General features: G+C 37.4%; 2 protein-coding genes and 4 pseudogenes across 3 annotated transcripts; all 6 read left to right on the top strand.

Annotated features, from left to right (window-relative positions):
• The first annotated feature begins 1,055 nt into the window (after window positions 1-1,055).
• Window positions 1,056-1,970, top strand: LOC144630703 (histamine H2 receptor-like). Its single transcript, XM_078489083.1, has one exon. It carries the CDS (start codon window positions 1,056-1,058, stop codon window positions 1,968-1,970), a length of 915 nt encoding a protein of 304 aa, XP_078345209.1.
• A 2,255-nt stretch (window positions 1,971-4,225) lies between these two features.
• Window positions 4,226-5,237, top strand: LOC144630705 (melanocortin receptor 4-like; annotated as a pseudogene).
• On the top strand, window positions 4,226-23,838 carry LOC144630919 (melanocyte-stimulating hormone receptor-like; annotated as a pseudogene). The gene is made up of 2 exons (XR_013566647.1): window positions 4,226-4,319; window positions 22,920-23,838. The product of XR_013566647.1 is annotated as a melanocyte-stimulating hormone receptor-like (transcript).
• LOC144630643 (histamine H2 receptor-like) lies at window positions 6,597-7,512 on the top strand (annotated as a pseudogene).
• Window positions 9,083-10,237, top strand: LOC144631159 (histamine H2 receptor-like; annotated as a pseudogene).
• Window positions 19,050-20,102, top strand: LOC144631219 (histamine H2 receptor-like). The gene has a single exon (XM_078489634.1). The coding sequence runs from the start codon at window positions 19,050-19,052 to the stop codon at window positions 19,962-19,964; it is 915 nt and encodes a 304-aa protein (XP_078345760.1). The 3' UTR covers window positions 19,965-20,102.
• Window positions 23,839-26,783: the final 2,945 nt, after the last annotated feature.

The raw sequence follows: 26,783 nt of genomic DNA, 5'->3' as shown, positions 1-26,783 counted from the left end.
CACGCCGCGAATGTGTTGATTGTTGTGTCCAGAGTGCCTGATGACTGCTCCATCACTCAGCGTCCAGAGCCTGTTCACCGGCATTCACTAATCCCCAGAATGTCCAATCTGTACCTCCTCATCTCACTGATAACCTGCGGTGTTCTTGAAGTCTCGAACATGCTGCGGACATTCCATGTAGCTAGGCGGATGTTGGTTTTAGGCCCGAGCAGACTATCTGTCGTACTCCTGACTTCCCGAGGGCTTTCATCAGAAGTAGTCATATAGCCAGTTGGTTGGCTCAAGTCCTCTATAGGGTCCACAGTTGTTGTAGCATTTGTTGTCGTTTCCGTAACAAAGTGTTTTTTACGGGGTGGAGTTGTTGGTACCACGCCCAACCCCCAACCTGGAGGTGTGAAAAAGCGGCACGCGAGTGCCTTAAGGGTAAAATAGAGCAAATGAGTCAGATACTTATATTTCAAGTAATATAAGACACTTTCTCTTCTGGAAACTAAAGAACTATAAACTGTTAACTGTAGTTCTTTCCAATACGTTTACAATTGTAAAGAATATGCTTGTTTTAATGTACAAACAATAATCACAAACTTTAATTTAAGTTTATTTCCACCTGTTTATTACACTCACAGCTAATTTTGACTCGAAGGTGAATGTTTTTTTCTCACGGCGACCACCAGGGTGCCTGATGAATAAGGAAGTAAGCCTTATCATTGAATAATGTAAGGTAATTTCCATATAAAAAAATATTTAATAAACCTTTCCTGGAGTTATATTTACATTGTAAAACCAATTCTTATAATGTCTTTCTCGCCACAAAGCGTTTTCCCCTTTTGTGGCAAAAAATGAATAGGTTATGAACACAATTTACTCTTGAAAAACGTCAGCACGAAAAGGCAATGCACTGAGTTGGGTTGCTTTCACCGTGCTGGCGTCTTCTCCACTCGTTTATCAGTGTTACATTATATGCTTTTTGCTGGAACGAAAAGAAAAATAATTTGGTCCACTTTCTCCCTGTAAAACAAGGTTTTGACGACGCTTAGAGTTCATATTCAACGTCGATGATGAACAATACCGACAAGCACAACAATGGATCGGCAGACCATCATTCAGACAATGAAGACAACTCAACTCCTGGAACTTTTATCATCATTAACTGTGTTCTTAATGCTCCACTGATGCTCATATCCATTCTGGGAAACGCTTTGGTATTGGCCGCCATAATAAAAACTCCTTCCATTCGCTCAACTTCAATGATTATGCTCTGCAGTCTCGCTGTTTCAGACCTTCTTGTTGGTCTCATTGCACAACCGATTTATATTGCTGACCAACTCAAGGAAGACCGTTCTGTAAACCATGTTTGGATGATGATTGGGGCTTCTTTATGTTTGATTTCTTTTCTGACAATAACAGCCATCACTGTGGATCGATTTCTGGCTCTCCACTATCACATGAGATATGCTACTTTAGTGACTGAATCCCGCGTAAAATATACTTTAGTAATTATATGGTTGATTAGCTTCCTTGTAGTGAGTTTTCACCTTTGGATGTCAAATGTACATACTATTCTTTTAGTCCTACTTTCTATCATTTGTCTTATAATTTCCACATATTCGTACATCAAAATTTATTGTATTGTTCGTCGACATCAGTTACAAATTGACGCTCAACAACAGGCAGTGCAAATTTCCAATGCGGAAGACAACTTAAACATGGTGCGATTGAAAAGAAGTGCAATGAACACGTTCGCGTTCTACATTGTTTTGATTTTACGTTATTTTCCTTCGTATGTTATATTGACTCTCTATGGAATATCTAAGGAGGACTGGCAAAGAGAATGGAACTTTGCTACCACTGCAGTATTCATGAACTCGTCCATCAATCCATTTTTGTATTGCTGGCGTCTTCGCGAGCTTCGAACGGCAGTTGTTAAGACAGCAAGGCAGATGTTATGCAAACAAACAGAAGAAAACTAGACACTTGCTTCTTTGGGAACGAAAATAAATTTAAAATATACAAAAAGAATACAGCGAGACAGTTATTCTCGTTTTCTTTTTCTCGTAGATTAGTTTTACTCATGTTGTTAGTACTCTATTTGTAACGAATTGTTAATAAACAAGAAATAAACGACACTGGAAGATTTGTGGTGCATTGAATTAAGGAATAACAGTGGTAAAGAATTTCATCTGAGAGATAACATGTGCTTTTCCTGTTACGTTTATATATAGTCAGTCATAAACTTTTCAAATGGAAAGCAATTAGAATAAGCCTACCGATATATAGCATTTCCCATTGCATTTAGAAGAGATGTACAGTAAAGATTTTGCTTATGCTTATATTAATTTTCAATTTCAGTTTGATTACAGCTGTCTTTGTACACTTTCTAAGCGAATATTGACTCGAAAACAGAGGTTTTGTCCTCTCGACCATCATCAGGGTGTTTGATGAGTAACGGAAGCAAAGAAAGGCTGTATTATCATTGAATAATATAAGGAATTTCTATCTAAAAAGGCCAGGTAAATAACTGGAAATTTAATCAAACGCCCTATGAGTTTTATTAACACTTTCAGACAAATTCTTATTTTGCCCTAGACCGGTGCCGCTTTTGCGCAGAGAGATGAATACGTTGTCAACACAATTCAGAAAAAACGCCAGTAGGAAAAGTTACCATAGAAGCACTGAGCTTCGTTGTTTGAACAGTAATGGCATCTTCTCGTCCATCAATCCATTTTTGTATTGCTGGCGTCTTCGCGAGCTTCGAACGGCAGTTGTAAAGACAGCAAGGTAGATGTTATGTAAACAAGCAGAAAAAAACCAGGCACTTTAACGAGAAGTAATTTAAACAGAATACTGAGAGACGTAGTCTTCGTCTTTTTTCTCGCTTGTCAGTTAGCTTTATAGCTCATGCTTATTGTTAGGTGTTAAATTTGTTGAGAAATGGAAATATAAAAGAAGGCGCACTGTAATTTCCCCCCGGGGGGGACTCCTATATGAAACGGACGGGGATGCTCGTCGGAAATTTTGAAAAGAACCCCTAAAAGAGACCAATCTGGGTGTGGCTCAAGCTTTTCTTGATCCCTAAAAGAGACCAGAAAACTAAGAAAAGAATTGATATTTGTATATTTCTTCCTTTGTAACCCTAAACGAGACCGTTATGGCTAAAAATATTGGCGTTTTGCCCGGAACACCCTAAGCGAGACCAAAAGTCTGAAATTTACACCCCTAAGCGAGACGACGAGCATCCCCGTCACTTTCATATGCCAGTCCCCCCCCCCCCCCCGGGAATTTTCCTCATTGTCATGTGTGCAGTATCCCAAAAGAAACTCACTTAGAAGGTTACATGTCATGTCTCTTAGTGTTTTTAAGATATTGTTCTTTTCATATTTTGTCTGTAAAAATGTAAAAGTAAAACGAAATATAAGAAGTAGCCCTTGCCACTGTACTACTCTACTACACTTCGAAAATGAGGGATAGGCTGGAACCAGGAGTGTCCCCGCGAGTGTTTATGGGTGCGAGAACACGACACGCGAGTGTTTATTGGTGCGAGGACACGGCACGCGGGTGTTTATGGGTGTGTGGAAATGGTAAATGAATAAAAAACTGGTAATTCAGGCAATATGTATTGGAAACTAATGTTATCGTAAAATGTGTACCATTTATAAATCTAATGTTATCCACAATAAATCTTCCTTTTATAAACCCGGTTTTGCCACTGTAAACTCATTTTGTAATGACTTTTTTGACACCATTTCCAATGTCAAAGTCACTATTTTATAGTCACAATATGGTTACTGGGCGCCAGTTTTTAATAAGATTTGGTTCTGTGACTTTAAGTTTGCTTACAGCTGCCTTTTTTACCACTGCTGAGACAACATTGACTCGTACATGCATGTTTCTTTTTTTCCACTTTGCTATCAGCAAGGTGCTTGAAGAATAAGGGATGCAATGCTAGATTGATTTATCATTGAAAAATGCAAAATTATTTTCGTCTAAATAATCACAATAGATTCAAGAAGTGTTATCAAACGCCCGTCGACTTATATTAACATTGTAAAACCAATTATTAATGTAAATCAATCAAACCAATGAGAGGTGTCACTTTTTCGCAAAAAATGAATATATAATGAAAAAAAATTCAACAAAAATACAAGATAGAAAAGTTAACTAATAAGTACAATCTGTTTAAGAAAATGTACTGAACGGAGTGTAGGTTTTCTCCACTTAATCAGGTTTGCCGTTGTATCCCTTTCGCTAAAAAGAAAAGGAACATTATTGAGTCCAATGTTTTGCTGCAAAACAACGATTTGGCAACGCTAAGAGTCAACGTTGATGATGAACATTACCGACAAACACAACAACGGATCGGCAGACCATCATTCAAACAATGGAGATAACTCTACTCTTGAAACTATTATCATCATAAACTGTGTTCTTAATACTCCACTGATGCTCATATCCATTCTGGGCAACGTTTTGGTATTGGCCGCCATAATAAGAACTCCTTCCCTTCGTTCGACTTCAATGATGGTGCTCTGCAGTCTCGCTGTTTCAGACCTTCTTGTTGGTCTCATTGTACAACCGATTTATATTGCTAAAGAACTTACGGAAAACAGTTTCGTCACCGGTGGTTGGGCGATCGGAGGACATTCCCTTATTGCAGTTTCTCTCTTGACAATAACAGCCATCACTGTGGATCGATTTCTGGCTCTTCACTATCACATGAGATATGCTACTTTAGTGACTAAATCTCGCGTTAAATATACTTTGGTAATTATATGGTTAATCGGCTTCCTTGTATCGGGTTTTCATTTTTTAAATCCACGGATAGATAAATTAATAATAACCGTCGTTATTTTTATTTGTCTTACAATTTCCACATTTTCCTACATCAGAATTTATCGAATTGTTCGCAGACACCAGTTACAAATGCACGCTCAACAACAGGCAGTGCAAAGTCCCAATGCTGAAGATATCTCGGTGCGATTGAAAAAAAGTGCAATGAACACTTTCGTGTTCTACATAGCTTTGATAATATGTTATATTCCAATTAGGTTATATTGACTCGCCAAGGAATCTCTAAGAAGATCTGGAAAACAGAATGGCGGACCTTTGCTACCACCTTAATGTTTTGTAACTCGTCCATCAATCCATTTTTGTTTTGCTGCCGCCTTCGTGAGCTTCGAACGGCAGTTGTAAAGACTGCAAAGCAGATGTTATGTAAACAAACAGAAGAAAACTAGACACTGTCTTCTTGCTGAATAAAAATAAATTAATATTAAAAGAATACGGCAAGACCCTTTTTATCTTTTTCTCGATTGTCTGAATTGTCAATTAGTTTTATAGTTGATGTTGGAGAAATTGTCAATAAAGAAGACAACAGTTATAAATAAACAAGATATAGACGACTCTTATAGGACTTCGTGATGTCAGATCCAGGTGCTCCGAAATTTTTCTCTGTGTTTTTCCTTTATTACATCGTATATTACTTTTCGTTCAATAACTATTGAGCGTGTTAAATGGAGACATGGCTTTTACGAGAAAAACCAAAATATCATGTTACAAAAGTGAGAAAAACAATAGTATCATGTTACAGTATTTGGGAAAAAGCAAAAAGTATACCGTAACAAACAAAAGTATCACGTTACGGTTGTTAAAAAGCTAGCAACAAAATAAGCACTTTTTAAAGCGCTTATTTAAAAACAAAATAAGAACGTGCCATTTCGTGACATTTTGATAATTAAATTAGTTCTTGTTTTTTAATTAAATGATGAAAATTCACGTATTGAATAAAACCAAGAAAAGGATAAAACAGTTCTGGCGTACAAAGTGCACGTAAAAAATATTTTGTTTGCAAGCAAATTTCGTGCAAAAAAGTGACTCCGTGGGCCGCCATTCACAAATTGCTCAACCCATTTATTGACATAAACCATCCCAACAGGACAATCACCCAGTTTCACCCCAAGCCACCCCATAAATGGAAATAATAACTCCTGCGTGCCTATGTTTTTACAACATCCACACTTCATCGAATACCTGAATATGATTGAAAAATCGACTGATCTACGTTTCAGGATCAGCTCGGAGAAGTAAGAGATAGAGAACTGAAACACCTGTAAACACGACTAAAATTGCTTCTATTATTGTCCCAACAACACATGACAACAAGCGCAAACATCAATTTCCGTTTGTTTACAGCTGGTATTTACCCTCTCTGAGGTAACGTTGGTTAATTGAAGCAATTAAAGACCATATCATTTAATAATGAAAGGCAGGTTCCGTCTAAAAAGGCACCCTGGCAAATTACCAAAAGTTTAATCAAAGGCTCTTCGAGTTATATTTGGGGTCAATTCTAGCAACGTGGTAACCTCGCGAAAAAACGGTGTCTTCTTTTACGAAAACATAAATAAGTTATGTACACATTTCACAAAAAAAGTCAGGAGAACGAGTTAATTAAGAAACACCTGATGCTTTAGAAAATGCATAAAACTGTCTACTTCCTTTTGGCATCTCCACTATTGGACCACCTTTGTTTATTCTTTTCTCTGGAACAACAAGAATAATTAAGCAATTGAACAATCCTAAGAGTTCATTAAACGTTGGTGATGAATAGTACCGACAAGTGCACTAACGGATCGGCAGACCATCATTCAGACAATGAAGATAACTCTACTCCTGGAACTATTGTCATCATAAACTGTGTTCTTAATGTTCCACTGATGCTCATATCCATTCTGGGCAACGCTTTGGTATTGGCCGCCATATTAAGAACTCCTTGCATTCGTTCGACATCAACGATTATGCTCTGCAGTCTAGCTGTTTCAGACCTTCTTGTTGGTTTAATTACACAACCGCTTTATATTGCTCTTCGACTTGCAAAAGGCCGTTTTATATACCATATTTGGAGCATGATAGGGCCTTATTTATGTATAGTTTCTCTCATGACAATAACATCCATCACTGTGGATAGATTTCTTGCTCTTCACTATCACTTGAGATACGCTACTTTAGTGACTAAATCCCGTATTAAATATACTTTAGTAATAATATGATTGATTTGCGTTCTTGAAGCATGGTTTTACTTTTGGAGTCTTCGTGTACATAAATTTCTTATAGGCGTTGTTATTATCATTTGTCTTGTAATTTCCACATTTTCTTACATTAGAATTTACATTAGAATTTACAGAATTGCATCAGTTACAAATCCACGTTCAACAACAGGCAGTGCAAAGTTCCAACGCTGAAAATAACTTAAACATATTGCGATTGAAACGAAGTGCAATGAACACTTTCACTGTTTTCATATCTTTAATTATATGTTATTTACCAATGTATGTTTTTTTGACCCTCGATGGAATCTCGTACAAGGACTAGCAAACAGAATGGGACTTTGCTATCACTGCAGTACATATGAACTCGTCCATCAATCCATTTTTGTATTGCTGGCGTCTTCGCGAGCTTCGAACAGCAATTGTAAAGACAGCAAGGCAGATGTTGTGCAAACAAACAGAAGAAAACTAGACACTATTCGACTCTATTCTCTTTCTGAACGAATAGAAATATAAACAGAATACAGCTAGACAGTAAGTTTGGTCCTTTTCGCCATTGTCAGTTAGTTTTATAGCTCATGCTTATTGTTAGGTATTAATTTATTCAGAAATGGAAATAAAAAAGAAGATGTGTTGTAATTTTACTCGTTTTCTTGTGTGCAGTATCCCAAAAAAATCACTTAGAAGGTTACAGGTGCTTATAGTGCTTTTAAGATATTTTTTTATATTTCCTCTGTAAAAATGTAAAAATAATATATAGATTTAGCCAAGCCTAAAAGTGGAGCTCCACACTTCTTAACTGGTTCTTAAAATTGTGCGAAATACTCTCATTAAAAGTACTCTTATTGAAGTTATTAAACGTACACTACTCAAGAAACATCCATAGGCTCCTGATCGTCAACTCCAATCGACAAACATTGCGCTTACAAAATCCTGTCATTACCCTGGACAAAACAAGTAAGATTCAATGGAAAACTATAACCTGGTCAGCGGTCAGCTTTAAAAAACAGATGACCACGATTAGTTGTACACCTGAGCCCGCGATATGGTCATGTGATACTGGTCAGAAGATGCCTTGTTTTAACAGCTGTCAATTGAACATAACATGGATGACCAGTATCAGAGATACAAGCCGACGTTAACCTCAACGTTCCTTGGGATATGATAAGATGACATCCTCCTCCCCCGATCGGGTTGCCTTGTGCCTCCCCTCCTCCTCCCCGAGAGTCTGTAGGTGCGGGCTGGTGGGCGTACGTACGCACACTTGATAACTAAATTTTTTGGGGTTCATGGATTTACTTAAATATTCTTACCCATGGTGCTCCGCTGGCGCGCTTCAGGCGCTGGAGCTCCGCTAAAGAAAACGAGAAAACGTGCGCGAGCGAGTCACAATTGGTTTTGGCTTTATTTCTGATTGGGGGAGAAAATGTCGCAAGCGTTTTTAACCAATCACTGAGCGTATACTACAAAAAGAAAGGAAATGCGAATATCCTTCGATGCCCAAGTGAAAACCGCTCCATTGTCCCAACAATAAGCACAAACTTAAAATGTTTTAGCATGTTTACAGCTGTTTCTTCCCCCTCTGGGCTAATATTGACTGGTTATCGTAGATGTTTTTTTCGATCCATCAGCAGGGTGCTGTGGAGCCGAGTAATTGGCTGTATTATCATTGAATAATGTAAGACAATTTTCATCTTAAAAGGCGCAGTAAATTACCAGAAAATAAATTATTAAACGCTTTTTGAGTTATATTAAGTAACAATTCTAATTAAATGCCAATTTCGTCAGAAATTTGTTGTCGCTTTTTCGGAAAAATGAATAGATAATGAACACATTGCATGAAAACAACAGGAGGAGTTTTAAGTAAAGAAACACCGGATGTTTTCTGTTGTATTGTTTTTCGGTTGTCGTCTCCAAGGTTTGATCATCTTTGTTGGATTCTTTTTGCAGGAATGAAAAAAACCGGATTATTTGGTAAATTTTAGATTTGAAAACAAAGATTTTGACAACTCTTAGAGTTCATATTCAGCTAAATGTTGATAATGAATTATACCGACAAAGACAACAACGGGTCGGCAGACCATCATTTGGAAAATGAAGACAACTCTACCCCTGGAACTATTGTCATCATAAACTGTGTTCTTAATGCTCCACTGATGCTCATATCCATACTGGGCAACGCTTTGGTATTGGCCGCCATAATAAGAACTCCTCACATTCGCTCAACTTCAATGATTATGCTCTGCAGTCTCGCTGTTTCAGACCTTCTTGTTGGCTTCCTTGTTCAACCAGTTTCCATTGCTGAACAACTTACGAAAAAAGCATTGTTAAGGAATCTAGGGGTAAAGATGGGCTATTTTGTTTGTGCGGCCTCTCTCTTGACAATAACAGCCATCACTGTGGATCGATTTCTGGCTCTTCACTATCACATGAGATATGCTACTTTAGTGACTAAATCCCGTGTGATGTATGCTTTAGTAATTATATGGTTGTTTAGCTTTTTTGTATCAGGTTTGGACTTTGGAATAAGCGTGTACATAACTTTCTTTCAGGTGTTGTTATTATCATTTGTCTAATAATTTCCACATTTTCTTACATCAGAATTTATCGCATCGTTCGTCGGCATCGGTTACACATCAACGCTCAACAACAGGCAGTGCAAAGTTCCAATGCTGAAAATAATTTAAACATGGCGCGATTAAAAAGAAGTGCAATGAACATTTTCGTATTCTACATAGCTTTAATGATATGCTATTTTCCAATGTATATTCTATCGATTTTTTATGGAATCTCTGACCAGGACTGGCAAACAGAATGGAACTTTGCTCACACTGTAGTATTCATGAACTCGTCCATCAATCCATTTTTGTATTGTTGGCGTGATCGTGAGCTTCGATCTGCATTTATTAAGACAGCAAAGCAGATGTTATGTAAACAAACAGATGAAAACTAGACACTATCTTCTTTCGGAATGAAAAGAAATACATAAACAAGCAGCAAGACACTGACCAATATTCGTTCTTTTCTCGATTGTCAGTTTACAGTTTTATAGCTTATTCTAATAAACAAGAATTATAAATAAAGAAAACAAAAATGACTCTTGGAGGATATTGTAATGTTAGATCGAGGTGCACTGAAATTTTTTTTACGGTGTTTTGAAAGATTTTAAACAAAAGTTATTTGGGGCATTTCTTAAGAACTTCACGTACGACATATTGTTATATGCTTACTATTCCACTATTTATATTTCGTCTGTGATAAATTTGAAATGAAAACTAAATCTGCTTCTAGTATTTTCAGTTGCATTTACGAGCGATGTATACAGTTACAGTCAGAACAGCTCGTGTCCTATCAAGGGTGAATTAATGAATTCATTAATGGAAATTTGATTTCATTCTTTGCTTCAATATTCCTTTCTTGGATTGAACATTCCTTTCTTGGATTAAATATTTCGATGTTCAAACGGAGAATCAATTCAAAACTCGAATGCTGATTGGATTGTTGTCTGGCTTCACGCGACAGGCACGTGGGAATTTGTCCAAAATTTGCATTATTTCGGCTGCAACTGGTCAACTGTCAAATGTCACACATGGTTGTTCTCATTATTTTGTTCTTTACTTGCTTTTTTTAACCCTATGATAATACCATTTTGAATCGAATCGCCGTTTGAACATTGAAATATTCACTTCGAGAATGGAATATTGAAGCAAAGAATGAAATCTAATTTCCATTAATGAATTCATTAATTCACCCTTGATAGCAACGCTAGAGCTGTTTAGACTGTAAAAAGTTGTCGAGAACTGGAGGTCGGCTGATTAGAAACTGTTTTCTTAAAGATCGACGGGTTCTTGAAATTAATTTCCGTTTAAAAAGAAAACCGATTCAAACAACGGTTAATTCAAGAAATTTGTCATTTTCACCTGTGCTCCCGCAGACAGGAATTATAACAGCGCTGAATTAATAAGTCATTTCCGTATATAATCCAGAAACAAAACGAAAACGAGATATGTCCATCAGATGCGGCACTTAAATGTTTAGTTATTTACTGCTGAAACTTATGTCGACATCATTTCTTTTTACTGGTTACCAAGCATTTCGTATAGCATAAGTTGGGAGAATTTGGTGAAATATCAACCTTTTACCCTAATGTGAACATACATATTCTCCTTACCTTTCTCTTATAGTACTAGTTTAAAAAATTGGCTTTTAAAAGCAGCACACTTTCCCTTTGAAATCATTTCTTTATTTTTATAACATCCATACTTCATCGAGCACGTGGAATGTGGATTGAGAAACAAAACTTACCTGAAAAGTAAGAAATAGAGGAAAGTCATCTGTAAACATACTAAGTTGTTTATATTATCGTGCCAAAAATAAACCTAAACATTTAGCATGTTTGGTTTACAGCTGTTTTTTTACCCTCTCTAGGCTAATATTGACTCGTTATTGTCCTGGATATTTTTTACTCTTTTAGCAGGGTGCTTGTTGCTTAAGTAAAGCAGTGAACGGCTGTATTATCATTGAATAACGTCAGGCAATTTCCATCTGAAAAGACGCAGTAAATTATCATAAGGTTACTTAAACGTTTTTCGAGTAATATAAAAGTTAGGACCAATTATAATTACATGCAAATCTTGTAAAAAGCCGGAGACACTTTTTTGGAAAAAATGAGTAGGTAATGAACATATTTCGTGAAAAAAAAAAACGTCAGGAGGAGTTAATTAAGACTCACCAGACGTTATCAGTAGAAAATGCTTTAAACTGTGTTTTTGAAACTGGCAGGACCTCGTAACGTTAGATCAAGGTACGCTAAAATATCCCTCGGTATGTTGGAGGATTAGTAGAACTTACACAGGGCATCGCTAAATAGGCTCATGTAAGGGATAACAAGCGCCTTTTTTTAGGTATTTTTCGTTTTATTGTATATAGTCTTATTAAGTATTTTTAATCTTAGTTAGGACCTTTCTGAAAACCACTGTATAGTGAATGAAGGCTTCCTAATAAAAGATTATTATTAATCGGGCGAGGCCTGGGCCCGATTCATTATCTACCCGGAATTTTTTTTCTTTTGTCGGTAAATCGTTCCAGACGCACGCGGCCCAGCCGACCCTTGGTCACGGTCACGCAAATTTTGATGTTTCGGTTAGCGATCGCTCGTATTATGAACACTCCGCTCTCTGTTCAGTGTGGAGTGTATGTTTGTGTCATTCGTGCGTTTGATTCAGCGGGCACAATGCGAAGCCGATAAGTGTTTTGACATGTCCAAGCTAATTAAAAATGAAACGATTACCCACGGGCCCAGGCGACTCCTTGGTCACGCAAGTTTTGATGCTTATTGGCGATCGCTCGCCTGTAGTTATAAATAATCATACATCTATTTTAAAAATATTTACGAATTCTCTGCGCTCTGTTTTTAGTGAAATATTTATTTTTTAATTCAAGCGTATGGCTCGGAGCAAGCACAGAATATTCACGTTGCGATTTGACATGTCCAAACTATTTATAAATGAAAAATGAATTACTTTTCGTGTGATATGCAAGTGTTTTGAGTTTATTTTTGGAATCGAAAGGAAATTGCAAACCAAGCAAAAATTTGTCAGGGCACAGGACAAGGGGAAATTACCTGCTGAATCACGTAGTCAGGTATTCTCTATTTCCGTGCTTTCAATCACGCGACTTCGCAAATGTCACTGATAGCTGTGTTTTTCTTGCAAAATAGCAGTTAAACTTCAAGAACTTGATTTTTAAAATTCTTTTATTTTAACTGAAATCAATTTATGCCATTCAAGTGGTTTGAGTGTATTTTATGTAAGATTCGGAACAAAATAAATGTTTGCAGACAGGAATTTGTTTATGCATGTGGATCAAAAAAGAGATGACGTAATCAGGGAAATCTTGGTTTAATACCGTGACTCCAAACTTCTTGACTGGTGCAAAACTCGGACTTGAGTCGTCGGACGACGCTAAACGGAGAAATACAACGGGATGGCCTCAGTCTACTTTTTTTTTATTTTGGCGTGAAATGGACTCCCTTTTATTGTCATTTAACTGGTTTGGGTTTATTTTATTCAGCATTTAGAACAAAAAACAAATATTTGCATGCCTAAGCATGAATTTATCCGGCTAGGCATGTGGTGTAAGGCAAGAGATGATGCGATGAAGGACATTCAGCTCACGCACACTCCGTGACTCACGCAAACACGACTTGAGTGTTTCTCAAGTGACTGCTTTTCTAAAAACTTTTTTACTGTGCTGCGTTGCCTTTCTAGCCAATTTTAAAAAAGAACTGAAAAGAAGTGGTCAAACATTAACCGCCCGATTATAAACTGCTTGAAGTTTCTTGCTTTTTTTATTTTGTCTGTGATAAATTTTAGACGGAAACCAAATAAAAAATCTGCATTTATATTGTTACTAGTTTCCATCTTTTCCCTCTGAGAGAATAATAATAAAACTCGAGGCCATTAAAATGATAATTAAGCTCCTTTTTAAACCGAGAAAACGAAAACTAGATAAGTACTAAGGCTATATTAAAAAGTTCGGGAAAGAATTATTTTAGAGATTTTAATTATCTTCACTGGCCTCCCGAAATTTCTTCCGTCACCGATTGGGAGAATTTAATTTAATGTTTGGCACAGTTATCCGTTGTGAAAATTTCCTTCGTTTTACACCATAAAAAGCCGGTTATAAGCCCTGGGCATATACAACTTCGTAAGAGGTTTTGAGTACACTTATAACTGGGGGAGTTGCTATCCGTGAAGCTTGTAAGCGGCATTAAAAATCGTTTGAAAATGATCTAACAAGAAACAACTTGCAATGCTTGTGTATTGTAAGAAAACCACTTTGATTTGACGTTTTGATGTAGTCCACTTGTAAACCAATTCATTGTCTATTTCTATTTGAATTACAATGTTCTGTCAAGGCGTTAGAAAGTGTTTATGAAGAAGTTGGATGGGGAGGGCTTGTAATTGGGGGGGGGGGGGGGATATGAGTTTATTACCCGAATTTTTCTAGTAAGCAGGCAGTTGGGCCTGTAACTTGGGGCTGCACGCTTAGTTTTTATACTTATTGGAGAGAAAATTACACGATGACTTCTTCATAACTAAATTAACTTTTTTTATTTACCGGGTCCACTGTTTTCCTAAATACACTCATCGATTCAAAGGCTTAGGTTTTTGTTGCTAAAATGCTACACGCGACCGGAAGATTTGAAATTATGCTGATGAGGTTATGAATGGTCCCTCAAAATTTTGCTTGAAAAATTAGGCTACTGCTCAGAATGCTCGCAAAATTTTAGTGGATGCTCGTTTACTTGCTTGCATATTTTTACAAGTGCTCTTTTGCTTGATTTTTATGAGAGGAAGCTTTTTGAAAAGTGTTCGTTGTTCGTAATGCTAACTTTTGTCATCGTGCTGGAAAAAAACACTATGCTCGCCTGCTTGCAAAGACCATTCGGTACCCTCCTTAGAAGCAAAACAAGAAAAAATCTATCAATATGTTTACAGCCGTTTTTTTCATACAGAATATTCGACTTCGATTTTTTCAACTCGTTTTTTTGAGATACTTTTTGTTTACGTGAAGTATTGAAAGGCTGCATTATTGGATAATAATCAAACGCTCTTCGAGTTATATTTAGGACCGATTCTTATTACATGTCAATGTTTTTTAAACTGGTGTCGGCTTTTTGGAAAAAGGAATAGGTAATGAACACATTTCACGAAAAGAAAAATGACAGGAAGAGCTTATTAAGAATCACAGGATGTTTTAAAAAGTGCATTAAACTGTGTTGTTTTCTGTTTAGTTGGCGTCTCCACTACTGGACCACCTTTTGCCTTTTGCTGGAGCGGAGAGAAGAATTCTTTGGCAACTTTCACTGGTTTAAAAACAAACAGTTTGACAACGCTTAGAGTTTAGCGTTCATAATGAACAATACCGACAAACACAACAACGGATCGGCAGACCATCATTCAGACAATGGAGACAACTCTACTCCTGGAACTATTATCATCATAAACTGTGTTCTTAATGCTCCACTGATGCTCATATCCATACTGGGCAACGCTTTGGTATTGGCCGCCATAATAAGAACTCCTTGTATTCGCTCAACTTCAATGATTATGCTTTGCAGTCTTGATGTTTCGGATCTTCTTGTGGGCTTTCTTGCTCAACCGATTTTTATTGCTAAAGAACTTACGAGAGACCATTTCGTAGACCATGTTTGGAGGATCATAGGGCCTTCTTTATGTATAGTTTCTCTCATGACAATTACATCCATCACTGTGGATAGATTTCTGGCTCTTCACTATCACATGAGATATGCTACTTTAGTGACTAAATCCCGCGTTAAATATACTTTAGTAGTTATATGGTTGATTAACTTTCTTTTATCAGGTTCTCACTTTTGGAGTCATCAGTTACAAATTTACGCTCAACAACAGGCAATGCACTTGAAAGTTCCAATGCTGAAAATAACTTGAACATGCTGCGATTGAAAAGAAGTGCAATGAACACTTTCGTGTTCTACATAGCTTTAATTATATGTTATTTTCCAATGTTTGTTTTATTGACTCTCTATGGAATGTCTGGTAAGGCTTGGCAACCAGAGTTGAACTTTGCTACCACTTTAGTATTTAGCAACTCGTCCATCAATCCATTTTTGTATTGCTGGCGTCTTCGCCAGCTTCGAACGGCAGTTGTAAAGACAGCAAGGCAGATGTTATGTAAACAAACAGAAGAAAACTAGACACTATCTTCTTTCTGAACGAAAAAAAAAATATATAAACAGAATACAGCGAAGCAGTAATTTTAGTTCTTTTCTCCATTGTTAATTATTTGAATAGTTCATGTTCATCGTTAGCTCTTACTTCATGGACAATTGTAAATAAACAAGATAAATGCGACCCTTGCTCGGGATGTTAGATCTAGCTGCACTGAAATTTTTCTCCGTGTGTTGTATGATTGTCAGTAGTTAAATGGGGAATCCCTAAGAAAGCTCACGTTTCTTCGTTTTATGTTTTGTCTGCTATGAATTTTAAATGGAAACTAAATATAAAAAGCCTCTATACTACTTTTAATCACGTTCATAATGCAAACTCTTAAATAAGTTGTCAAAAATTGGAAGCTAATCTGGAAATTCTATTCTTACTGATGAGAGCCCCTAAATTATTTTCCCCCTTAAAGAGAAAAATGATTCAAACAATGATGATTCGCAGACATAAAACCCATGAAACTATTACACTGATAAGTCATCTCCGTATATACGCAAGAAAAAAGGAAACGAGACGAGTCATTCAACTGCGGAGTTTAAAAGTTCAGCTACTCATTTACAGAAATTCGTGTCAACATATCAGTCAACGTACATCAGTTTCTTTAAGCCTCAGGTGCCGTGATGTCAACAAACACATTCTTATTACTGGTCTCCATACGTTTCTAATAGAAGTAGTTCAGAGAATTTATTTTGGAAATCGTTTTCCTTTAGTTTATTACATCCATATGTCATGGAGCAATTGGAAGAGTGCTTTTACGATTCAAAAGGGGAAAGAAGATTAAAAAAAAACATTGAAAAACCACCTCATACTATAGTTGAAGTTTATACTTGTTATTGCCCAACCAAACAGCACAAATTTCAATTTTAGGTCAGCTGTTTACAGCTGTTATTTACCCTCTAAGAGCTAATATTGACTCGTAGATGTTTTTTCCAATCCATCAGCAGGGTGCTTAATGGTTAAGTCAAGCCGTGAATGGCTGGATCATCATTGGATAATGTAAGGTAATTTTCATCCAAAAATGCACAGCAAATTACCAGACGTTTAATCAAATGCTCTTCGAGATATTTAAGACCAATTCTAATTACATGCCAATCTTCCCAAAACCCGGTGTCGCATTCTAGGAAAAATGAATCGGTAATGAACACAGCTCAAGAAATACGTCAAAATAAAGGGTTAACTAAGAATCACCGGATGTTTTAAGCAAATGCACTAAACTGTCTCCACTGTTCGATCACCTTCATCGAATTCTTTTTGCTTGAAAGAAAACGAGAATAATTTGGTCATTTTTAGCTGTAAAACAATGCTAGTTGTTCATATTCAGTTCAAAGTTGATGATGAACAATACCGACAAACACAACAACGGATCGACAGAACATCATTCAGACAATGGAGACAACTCTACTCCTGAAACTATTTTTATCATTTACTGTATTTCCCGCTCAAAGAGAAAAATGAATCAAACAATGGTTAGTTTGCGAGCTTTAATTTGACAGTTTTACGTTCTATCGCAGACAAGAAAATAAAAGCCCTGAATCAATAAAGTGATAAGTCATCTCCGTATCTTAACCAGAAAACGGAAACGAGACAAGTCCCTCGGCTGGGGCATTTGAAAGTTCAGCTACTCATTTGCAGAAACTCGTGTCATCATTTAAGTCTACGTACATTTCTTAAAGCAACAGTTGTCCTGATAGATGTGTTAACCCCTTATACCCCGGTGTCAACAAACAAATTTTCATTACTGTGGCCTCCATAAAATACTTTCTAATAGTAGTTGTTCGGAGAATTTCCTTTGAAATCATTTTTCTTCATTTTTGTAACAGCCATATTCCATTAAGCACCTGAAGATGCATTAGAAAAGTACTTCTATGAACCAAAACTAGCTTAGAGAAGATAGGCAGAAAACCACAAAAAGAACACCTCAAGCTAAAGTTGAAGTTTATACTTCTGTTATTGTCCAAACGATCAACACAAACTTCAGTTTTAGCTCAGTTGTTTATCTAAAGAGGCTCTGTAAATTACCGACCAGAAGTTTAATCAAACCGGGGGCGATCACCCAGTTATATTTAAGACCAATTCTAATTCCATGCCAATCTCGCCAAAAAACGGTGTCAGTTTTTCGAGAAATTGAATAGGTAATGAACACATGTCACGAAAAACGTCAAAAGCATAAGTTAACTAAGAATCAACGGACGGTTTAAAAATTGCCCTAAACTGTGTTGTTTTGTGCTGGCGTCTCCACTGTTCAGTCATTGTTACATTCTTTTCGCCTGAACGTAAACCAGGATTATTTGGCCAATTTTGGCCAGTTATTTAAAAACTTGTTAAGGACGTTCGCGAGAAAATTTTCTAGTCGATAGATTTTTTTAAAAATTTTACAGCAGTCAGATAATAAGTTACTTGTGTCGGAAATGCAAAAAAAGTGGGGGTCACCGACTTTGTTTCAGAGATAAAGCGTGTGGAAAACTACCCTGATTCTGAAAAATTGGCGAACGCAGTTCAACATGTCTTACAGGATTTATAGTTAAAAATATTGAAGATGAGAAAAAAGAGGCAAATGATCTTAGTCACATTTTGTAGAAGTGGGTCTGTTGCGTAAAAAATTCTAGTGTTCCAACTTTTTGTAAGACTTAACCCTGAAAGCGGTATTTGAAACCGTCGTACAGCAAAACGAAATGCTCAAAAAGAGGCTTTCGAATAATAATAATAATTACTAATAAGACTTTATTTAACGAGGGTGACATAGTTTACTGGTGGCCCAGTAGTTTACAATATGGCCCTCCCTAATTAATTACATATTACATACTTAACTACATATTATATAAACCTAACTATCAAGACAGTGATAAAAAATTAAACTTAATTTAATACAATGAGAACTAAAGAATGTTAAAAAATGTTGCTAATTTTAAAATGTTCTATAAAAACCTACGTGGGACCAAAAAAACGAACTTTTAATCGATAGATTTTTTCATTTTTACGCAAAACGTAGATAATCGTCAACAAAAGTGATCCGTTCAAAAAAAATGTGGGGGTCACCGACCATCTAAGAGAGTTAATTGCAAGCAAAGTTCACGCGACGACTACCAGCCCTATATGTGCTTAGAAAATTTCTTCAGCGCTCGCGCTCGTGCATGACGTGGCGCGACGTTGCGACATGAATTACGTGCGCAGTAAGGATGCGCATAAACAATAGGCGCGAACGTCCTTAAAACAACGCTAAGTGTTCATATTCAGTTAAACGTTGATGATGAACAATACCGACAAACACAACAACGGATCGACAGACCATCATTCATACGATGAAGAAAACTCTACTCCTGGAACAATTATCATCATAAACTGTGTCCTTAATGCTCCTCTGATGCTCATATCCATTCTGGGCAACGCTTTGGTATTGGCCGCCATAATAAGAACTCCTTCCATTCGCTCAATTTCGATGACTATGCTCTGTAGTCTCGCTGTTTCAGACCTTCTTGTTGGATTCATTGTTCAACCAGTTTACATTGCTGAAGAATTTACGAAAACAACATTATTTCACAATCTAGCGATAAAGATAGGCTATCCCGTTTGCGCAGCCTCTATCTTGACAATAACAGCCATCAATGTGGATCGATTTCTGGCTCTTCACTATCACATGAGATATGCTACTTTAGTTACTAAATCCCGCGTTAAATATACTTTAGTAATTTTATGGTTGATTAGCTTCCTTGTCTCAGGTTTTGACTTTTGGAATAAGCGTGCACATCGATTTCTTATAGGCGTTGGTATAATCATTTGTCTTATAATTTCCACATTTTCTTACATCAGAATTTATCTCATTGTTCGTCGGCATCAGTTACAAATCCACGCTCAACAACAGGCAGTGCAAAGTTCCAATGCTGAAAATAATTTAAACATGGTGCGAGTGAAAAAAAGTGCAACGAACACTTTCCTGATCTATATATGTTTAATGATAGGTTATTTTCCTATGTTTGTTTTGTCGACTCTACATGGAATCTCTTACAAGGACTGGCAAACAGAATGGGACTTTGCTTTCACTGCAGTATATATGAACTCGTCCATCAATCCATTTTTGTATTGCTGGCGTCTTCGCGAGCTTCGAACGGCAGTTGTGAAGACAGCAAGGCAGATGTTATGTAAACAAATTGAAGAAAACTAGACATTTTCTTCTTTCTGAACGAAAAGGAGATATAAACAAAATGCTGCGAGAGAGTAATCTTCGTCTTCAGTTCCTCAGTTGTCAATCCGTTTTATAGCTCGTGTTGGAGAAGTTATAAATAAACAAGAACAAAACAACATTTGCAAGCATCGATATGTTAGAACAAGGTACAATGAAATTTCCTCGGTGTTTTAGAAGATTAACAACAGCTAAATGGGGCACGCCAAAGGAAACTTATGTTATTTTACGTAGAAGATGAAATTTGTTTTTTCCCTACATTTTTCTCTTTGTAGTTCATCTGAGATGAATTTTACATTAAACCCAAACAGAAAAGAGCCTCTGTAGCACTATTAATTGCATTCACAAGGGATGTATACCCTTACAAATGTTTTGTCGAAAATTGAAAGCTAACTTAGCTCTAGGTGACTAGAAATTCTATTCTTACATATCAAAGGCCCCTTTAAATTTTTTTCCGCTCAAAAAAAAAATGGTTCACGGTTAATTTGCGATCTTTGCCATGTTCACCTGTTTTCTAGCAGAGAGGAAAAATATAGCCCTGAATTAATAACGAAATGTCATCTCTGTATATAAACTAGAAAACAAAAACGAGATATGTCCTTCCGCTTTCGAGTTTAAAAGTTCAGCTACTCATTTACAAAAACTCGCCTTGTCAACATTTAAGTCTACGTACATTTTGTATGGTTTTATTGCTGTGAGAATTTGTTGATGTGTTAACCCTTTATACCACGATGTAAACATACAAATTCTCATCCGTGGTCTCCGTATAGTTCCATAGTCGCAGTTTAGATAATTTGATTATACATTTGTCCTACACACTTTCAAATCATTCACTTTATTTCTTAAGCACCCATAGTCGTCGAGCACCAAACCATGGATTGGAAAACCGACTAATTCACGTTTCAATATTTTCTCACCAAAGGAAACTTAGTGACAAACCGCCTGCAAACATACTCAAGTTGAAATTTAAGCTCATATTATTAACCCAATAATCAGCATGCACTTAAATTTCAATTTGTTTGCCGCTGTTTTGTGCCCTTCTTTGAAGTGATATTGACACGTAGATGTTTATATTTTTCTTCAATCCGTTAGCAGGGTGCTTGTTGGTGAAGGAGCAAACGACGGTATTATCACTGAAAGTGAGAGAAGTTCCATCTAAAAAGCGCATTGGTAAATTAACACAACTTTAATCAAACGCCTCTCGAGTTGTCACAGTTTTGGACCAATTTTAATTACATGTCAATATCGCCACAAAGTGGTGTCGCTTTTTCGAAAAATTGAATAGGTAATGAACACATTTCACGAAAAACGTCAAAAGTAGGAGTTAACTAAGAATCACCAGATGTTTTGGAAAATTCACTAAGCTGTGTTGTTTTGTGTAAGCGTCTCCACTGTTTGGTCAACTTTACTATATTCGTTCTGCTGAAAAAGGGAGGATGATTTCGTAATTTTAAGTTAAAAAAACAGCTTCACGACACTAAGTGTTCACATTCAGTTAAAAGTTGATAATGAACAATACCAACAAACACAACAACAGATCGGTAGGCTTTCCATAAGGGCCTGTTTATATGGAGTAGAGTTGTCCCTGGTAGGAGAGTTACCCTCTCCCCCGCGCTATCTTTTGCCGAGCGTTTATATGAGAAAGTTGTCCCTGTTGGCCGAGCCAAAACTTGGCCCTCTCGGTTCAAGACTGGTGAGATTTATTTTGAAATATCTATTATGGCGGCCTTTTCTAAAATCGGGAACGCTGAAACATCGACGAAGACCATTTTGGACAAATTTATCGCCGACTTCGATGTTGTTTTGGCCGATTGCAGCATTTGCGCATGCTACGTATGTGTCACCCTGTCCCCCGAGCCAACTTTGCAATTTCTCATATAAACAGTTCGCAGCTATTTACTAAGAAACGTATGAAAAGCTCTCTCGCCCGGGATACGTCGGTATGGAGGGTAACCCTCCTACTAGGGACAACTTTCCTCCACATAAACAGGCCCTGAGTCGCTGTTTTATAGTCAAGATTTAAAATTTGTCTGATTGGGCGCCAGTTTTTAATAAGATTTGGTTCTGTGACTTTAAGTTTGCTTTCAGCTGTCTTTTTAACACGTCTGAGCTAATATTGACTCGTACCTATCTTTTTTTCCACTTAGCCATCAGCAAGATAAAAAAAAGGTAAAGTCTGTGTCCGAGCCAAGTGGCCCATACAGCCGGAGCTTATCCCAGTTTCCGTGGCATTAAGCGACTGAGAGTATTGCTACTCTCCCCTGGATGGGATGCCAGTCCATCGCAGGGATTACCCCCCAGCAGTAAATTCGCCGGTACCCATTTATACACCTGGGTGGAGAGAGGCACTGTGAGAGTAAAGTGTCTTGCCCAAGAACACAACGCAGCGGCCCGGCCAGGACTCGAACCCGGGCCGTTCGACTCGGAGTCGAGCTCGCTAACCATTAGGCCACCGCGCCTCCCACATGCTTCATGAATAAGGGAAGCAATTTTAGATAGTTTATCATGGAATACTGTAATGTAAGATGATTATTTTTTTCTAAAATAATCGCAATAAATTCCAGGAGTTTAATATCAGTAAACGATCTTCGACTTATATTTACATTGTAAGACCAATTATTAGTATATGCCAATCAAGCCACTAACAGAAGTCACTTACTAGCAAAGAGAAGAATAAGTAATAAAAAAAACTCACCAAAAACACAAGCCGGCAAGAAAATTAAGGTACTTTTGAGAAAATGTACTGAGCTCAGTTTATGTCTTCTCCACTATTAATTCAGGTTTGCTGTTGTATCCGTTTCGCTGGAAAGAACCGGAAAATTATTTGGTCCACTTTTTTACCGCTTAACAAGCATTTGTTTCGCTGGGAAGAAGAGGGACATTATTGAGTCCAATGCTTTGCTGTAAAACAACGATTTGGCAAAGCTAAAAGTTGAGAATCAACATCGATTATGAACAATAACGACAAACGCAACAACGGATCGGCAGACCATCATTCAGGAAATGAAGACAACTCTACTCCTGGAACTATTGTCATCATTAACTGTGTTCTTAATGCTCCACTGATGCTCATATCCATTCTGGACAACGCTTTGGTATTGGCCGCCATAGTAAGAACGCCTTCCATTCGCTCAGCTTCAATGATTATGCTCTGCAGTCTCGCTGTTTCAGACCTTCTTGTTGGTCTCATTGCTCAACCGATTTATATTGCAAAAGAGCTAACGGAAGACCGTTCCGTCATCAATGTTTGGATGATGATAGGGGTGTGCCTTGTTGAAGTTTCTCTCTTGACAATAACAGCCATCACTGTGGATCGATATCTGGCTCTTCACTATCACATGAGATATGCTACTTTAGCGACTAAATCCCGCATTAAATACACTTTATTAATTATATGGTTAATAAGCTTCCTTGTATCAGGTTTTTATTTTTTAAATTCGAGAATAGAACACTTATTAATAACTGTTGTTATTTTCATTTGTCTCACAATGTCCACATTTTCCTACATCAGAATTTATCTCATTGTTCGTCGGCATCAGTTACAAATGCACGCTCAGCAACAGGCAGTGCAAAGTCCCAATGCTGAAAATATCTCAGTGCGATTGAAAAGAAGTGCAATGAACACTTTCGTGTTCTACATAGCTTTGATTATTTGTTATTTTCCAATGTATGTTATATTGACTCGCCAAGGAATCTCTGGAAGATCTGGAAAACAGAATGGCGGACCTTCGCTACCACCTTAGTGTTTTGTAACTCATCCATCAATCCATTTTTGTATTGTTGGCGTCTTCGCGAGCTTCGAACGGCAGTTGTAAAGACAGCAAGGCAGATGTTATGTAAACAAACAAAGGCATGAAACTACAATCCTAGACCGGCAAAAGTCTTGAGACAATTAACCAATTCGACGAAAAAATTGACATTGTACCAGGGCCGTAACTAGCAAGAGGCAAGACGAGGCACTTGCCTCTTCTAGATTTCCAGTTGAACAAGATTGAGTTTCACCAAGAAATACGTCATGAAAATGTCTCTGAAAGAGTTTCTGTGCTTCTAGATTTTAAATTTTTTCTGGAGGGCATGCCCCAGAACCCACTAGCAGGATCTTGCCTCGTCTATGGCAAAGGTCTGGTTACGGCCCTGTGTACTGACCTCCCCCTCCCCACCCCGGATTCAATGTTGCTTTCTATCCATCATACCGTGGGACAATATCTCAACATTGTTTTGGGGGGAAGGGGTGTCGGAAAATTAAACAATGAGTTCATAATGCAAAGGAAATGGTCACTGAGCACTATTTCTTTAAGTGTCCCAAGGATTTTTGTCTAGGATTGTAGACACCATTCGACTCTATCCTCTTTCTGAACGAAAATAAATATAACAGTATACATCAAGATAGCCACAATGTTCGTTTTTTCTTTCACAGTTATTAGCACTATATTATGAATAGTTGTAAACTACATGAAATATGAACGAAACTGACAGAATTACCGAAGTTGACTCAAATGTTTTCCGTATGTAACAGGATAAACAGTCGTAAAAAAGTTCATGTAAGTGGTAACATGTAAATGTAATAAAATGTAAATGTTGTTTTGTAGTGGTCATGCACTTAGCGCCAAGATAGCTAGTTTACAGGCATGCCACTGAAACAGTGGAAACAAATATTTTAAATGAACATAACAAGGTTAAAAAGCCCAAATGGCAGGAGGCAGACCAGTTGGCTATATACAAAGCGTGACCGAAGATTTGAACTCGGGACAACCGAGAAACAAGTTCAGCTAGTGGAAGGGGCAGGTTTTGAACCGGGGACCTCCGGATTACAACACCAGCGCCCTAAACCACTCGGCCGCCCTTGCCTCCTAAAACATGTAACATGTACTTTTTTCATTTTTACATTTACATTTTGTCTTTCAAGAAATTTAAATGAAAGAGAAATAGAAGAAACCCGCGACCACATGGCATTCAAAAAAAAGTTTTTATTGCATTTACAAGCGAAGCATGCTATTTAAAGTGTTAGGATAAACCTTATCTTTGTCTTGATATTTAATTTGAGTTTCTTTCCAGCTGTATATTGACTCGTAGATGGATGTATTTTTCGTATCAGCAGGATGTATGATGAATAAGGAAAGCAAGCACAGAATGTATTATCATTGAATCATGTAAGGTAATTTTCATCTGAAAAGGCGCTGTTAATTAAAAAAAGTGTAATCAAACTCCCAGGGAGTTATATTTACATTGTAAAACCAATTCTTATAATATTTTTCTGGCCACAAAGCGTTCTCGCCTTTTTTGGAAAAAGTTGAATACCTTATGAACACAATTCACACTTGAAAACGTTAGCATGAAAAGATAAGTTTGAATCACAGCTGTGCTGTTTTCACAGTGTTGGCGTCTTCTCCACTCTTTAATCAGTGTTTTATATCATTTTCGCTGGAACGAAAAGGAAACTCAATTCGTTATATTTCTCGTAGTGAAACAAGGATTTGACGACGCTTAGAGTTCATATTCAACATTGATGATGAACAATACCGACAAACACAACAACGGATCGGCAGACCATCATTCAGACAATGAAAACAACTCTACTCCTGAAGAAATTATCCTCATAAACTGTGTTCTTAATGCTCCACTGATGCTCATATCCATTCTGGGCAACGCTTTGGTATTGGCCGCCATTATAAGAACTCCTTCCATTCGCTCAACGTCAATGATTATGCTCTGCAGTCTCGTTGCTTCAGACCTTTTTGTTGGTCTCCTTGCTCAACCGATTTATCTTACCGTTCAACTTACGAAACATCGTTTCGTAAACCATGTTTGGGTGATGATAGGACCTTCTTTATGTGGAGTTTCTTTCCTGACAATAGGGACTTTAAGATACCTGGACGGCTGACCTCGAGGACGGTGCGAGGACGGTAAAATTTCGCGAGGAGGACTGAGCCGATGTCGACGTTCTTGGCGCGAACTTCCAACGTTAAGAGCCAGCGTGTGTGAACGGAGGACGGCTTCGTTAGTGGATCAATAATTCCTTAGCCCAAAACATGCGAAGAAAATCATTTGGCGCTTCTAGCCTAAAGTCTGGGACCAGAAAGCACTATTTTCATTCACAGGGTACAAATTCCAAGTGAAATTTTTGTACAAACACAAGCAAGAAAGTTCATAATTTCACGCACGTGGCTTCGCCATCAGCGTTTATACAAATAAAACTTGACTTTTTAACTTTTTATCAGTACCAAACCAAGAATACCATAAAAGACCACCTAACAAAGTAACAGAATTAAAAAATAATGAGATTTTTAAACGAAATCATACAAAAAGCACTCCCGTTCACTGGTGGACGGCAAAACTCTACTTCTCACGTCCTCGACAACAGCTGGACGGAGCTGGACGGCAATGTGCGTGGAGCGGGCATGCGCAATATAGGTTACACGCGAAAAGTCACTTCCGGTCAGCCGTCCTCGAGGTCAGCCGTCCAGGTATCTTAAAGTCCCTAATAGCAGCCATCACCGTGGAACGATTTCTGGCTCTTCACTATCACATGAGATATGCTACTTTAGTGACTGAATGCCGTGTTAAATATACTTTAGTGATGATATGGTTAATGTGCTCGCTTTCATCAGGATTGTTTTTTTGGAATTGCCGTGCATATAGCTTTGTTGTTGGGGTTTTTAATATCTTTTGCCTTATAATTTCCACATTTTCTTACGTCACAATTTATCGTATTGTTCGTGGGCATCAGTTACAAATCCACGCTCAACAACAGGCAGTGCAAAGTTCCAATGCTGAAAGTAACTTTAACATGGTGCGATTGAA

The sequence above is a fragment of the Oculina patagonica genome, chromosome 11 (assembly GCF_052425735.1).
Source record: "Oculina patagonica isolate OP01 chromosome 11, crgOcupat, whole genome shotgun sequence".
In the NCBI taxonomy this organism is placed as follows: Eukaryota; Metazoa; Cnidaria; class Anthozoa; order Scleractinia; family Oculinidae; genus Oculina; species Oculina patagonica.
The sequence above is the reverse complement of the archived record's forward strand: the minus strand, read 5'-3'. Positions and strand labels throughout refer to the sequence as shown.

What these genes read in the sequence shown, in the direction of transcription:
- LOC144630703 (XM_078489083.1), top strand. Translation starts at nt 1,056, where the DNA reads ATGATGAACAATACCGACAAGCACAACAATGGATCGGCAGACCATCAT.
- LOC144631219 (XM_078489634.1), top strand. Translation starts at nt 19,050, where the DNA reads ATGATGAACAATACCGACAAACACAACAACGGATCGACAGACCATCAT.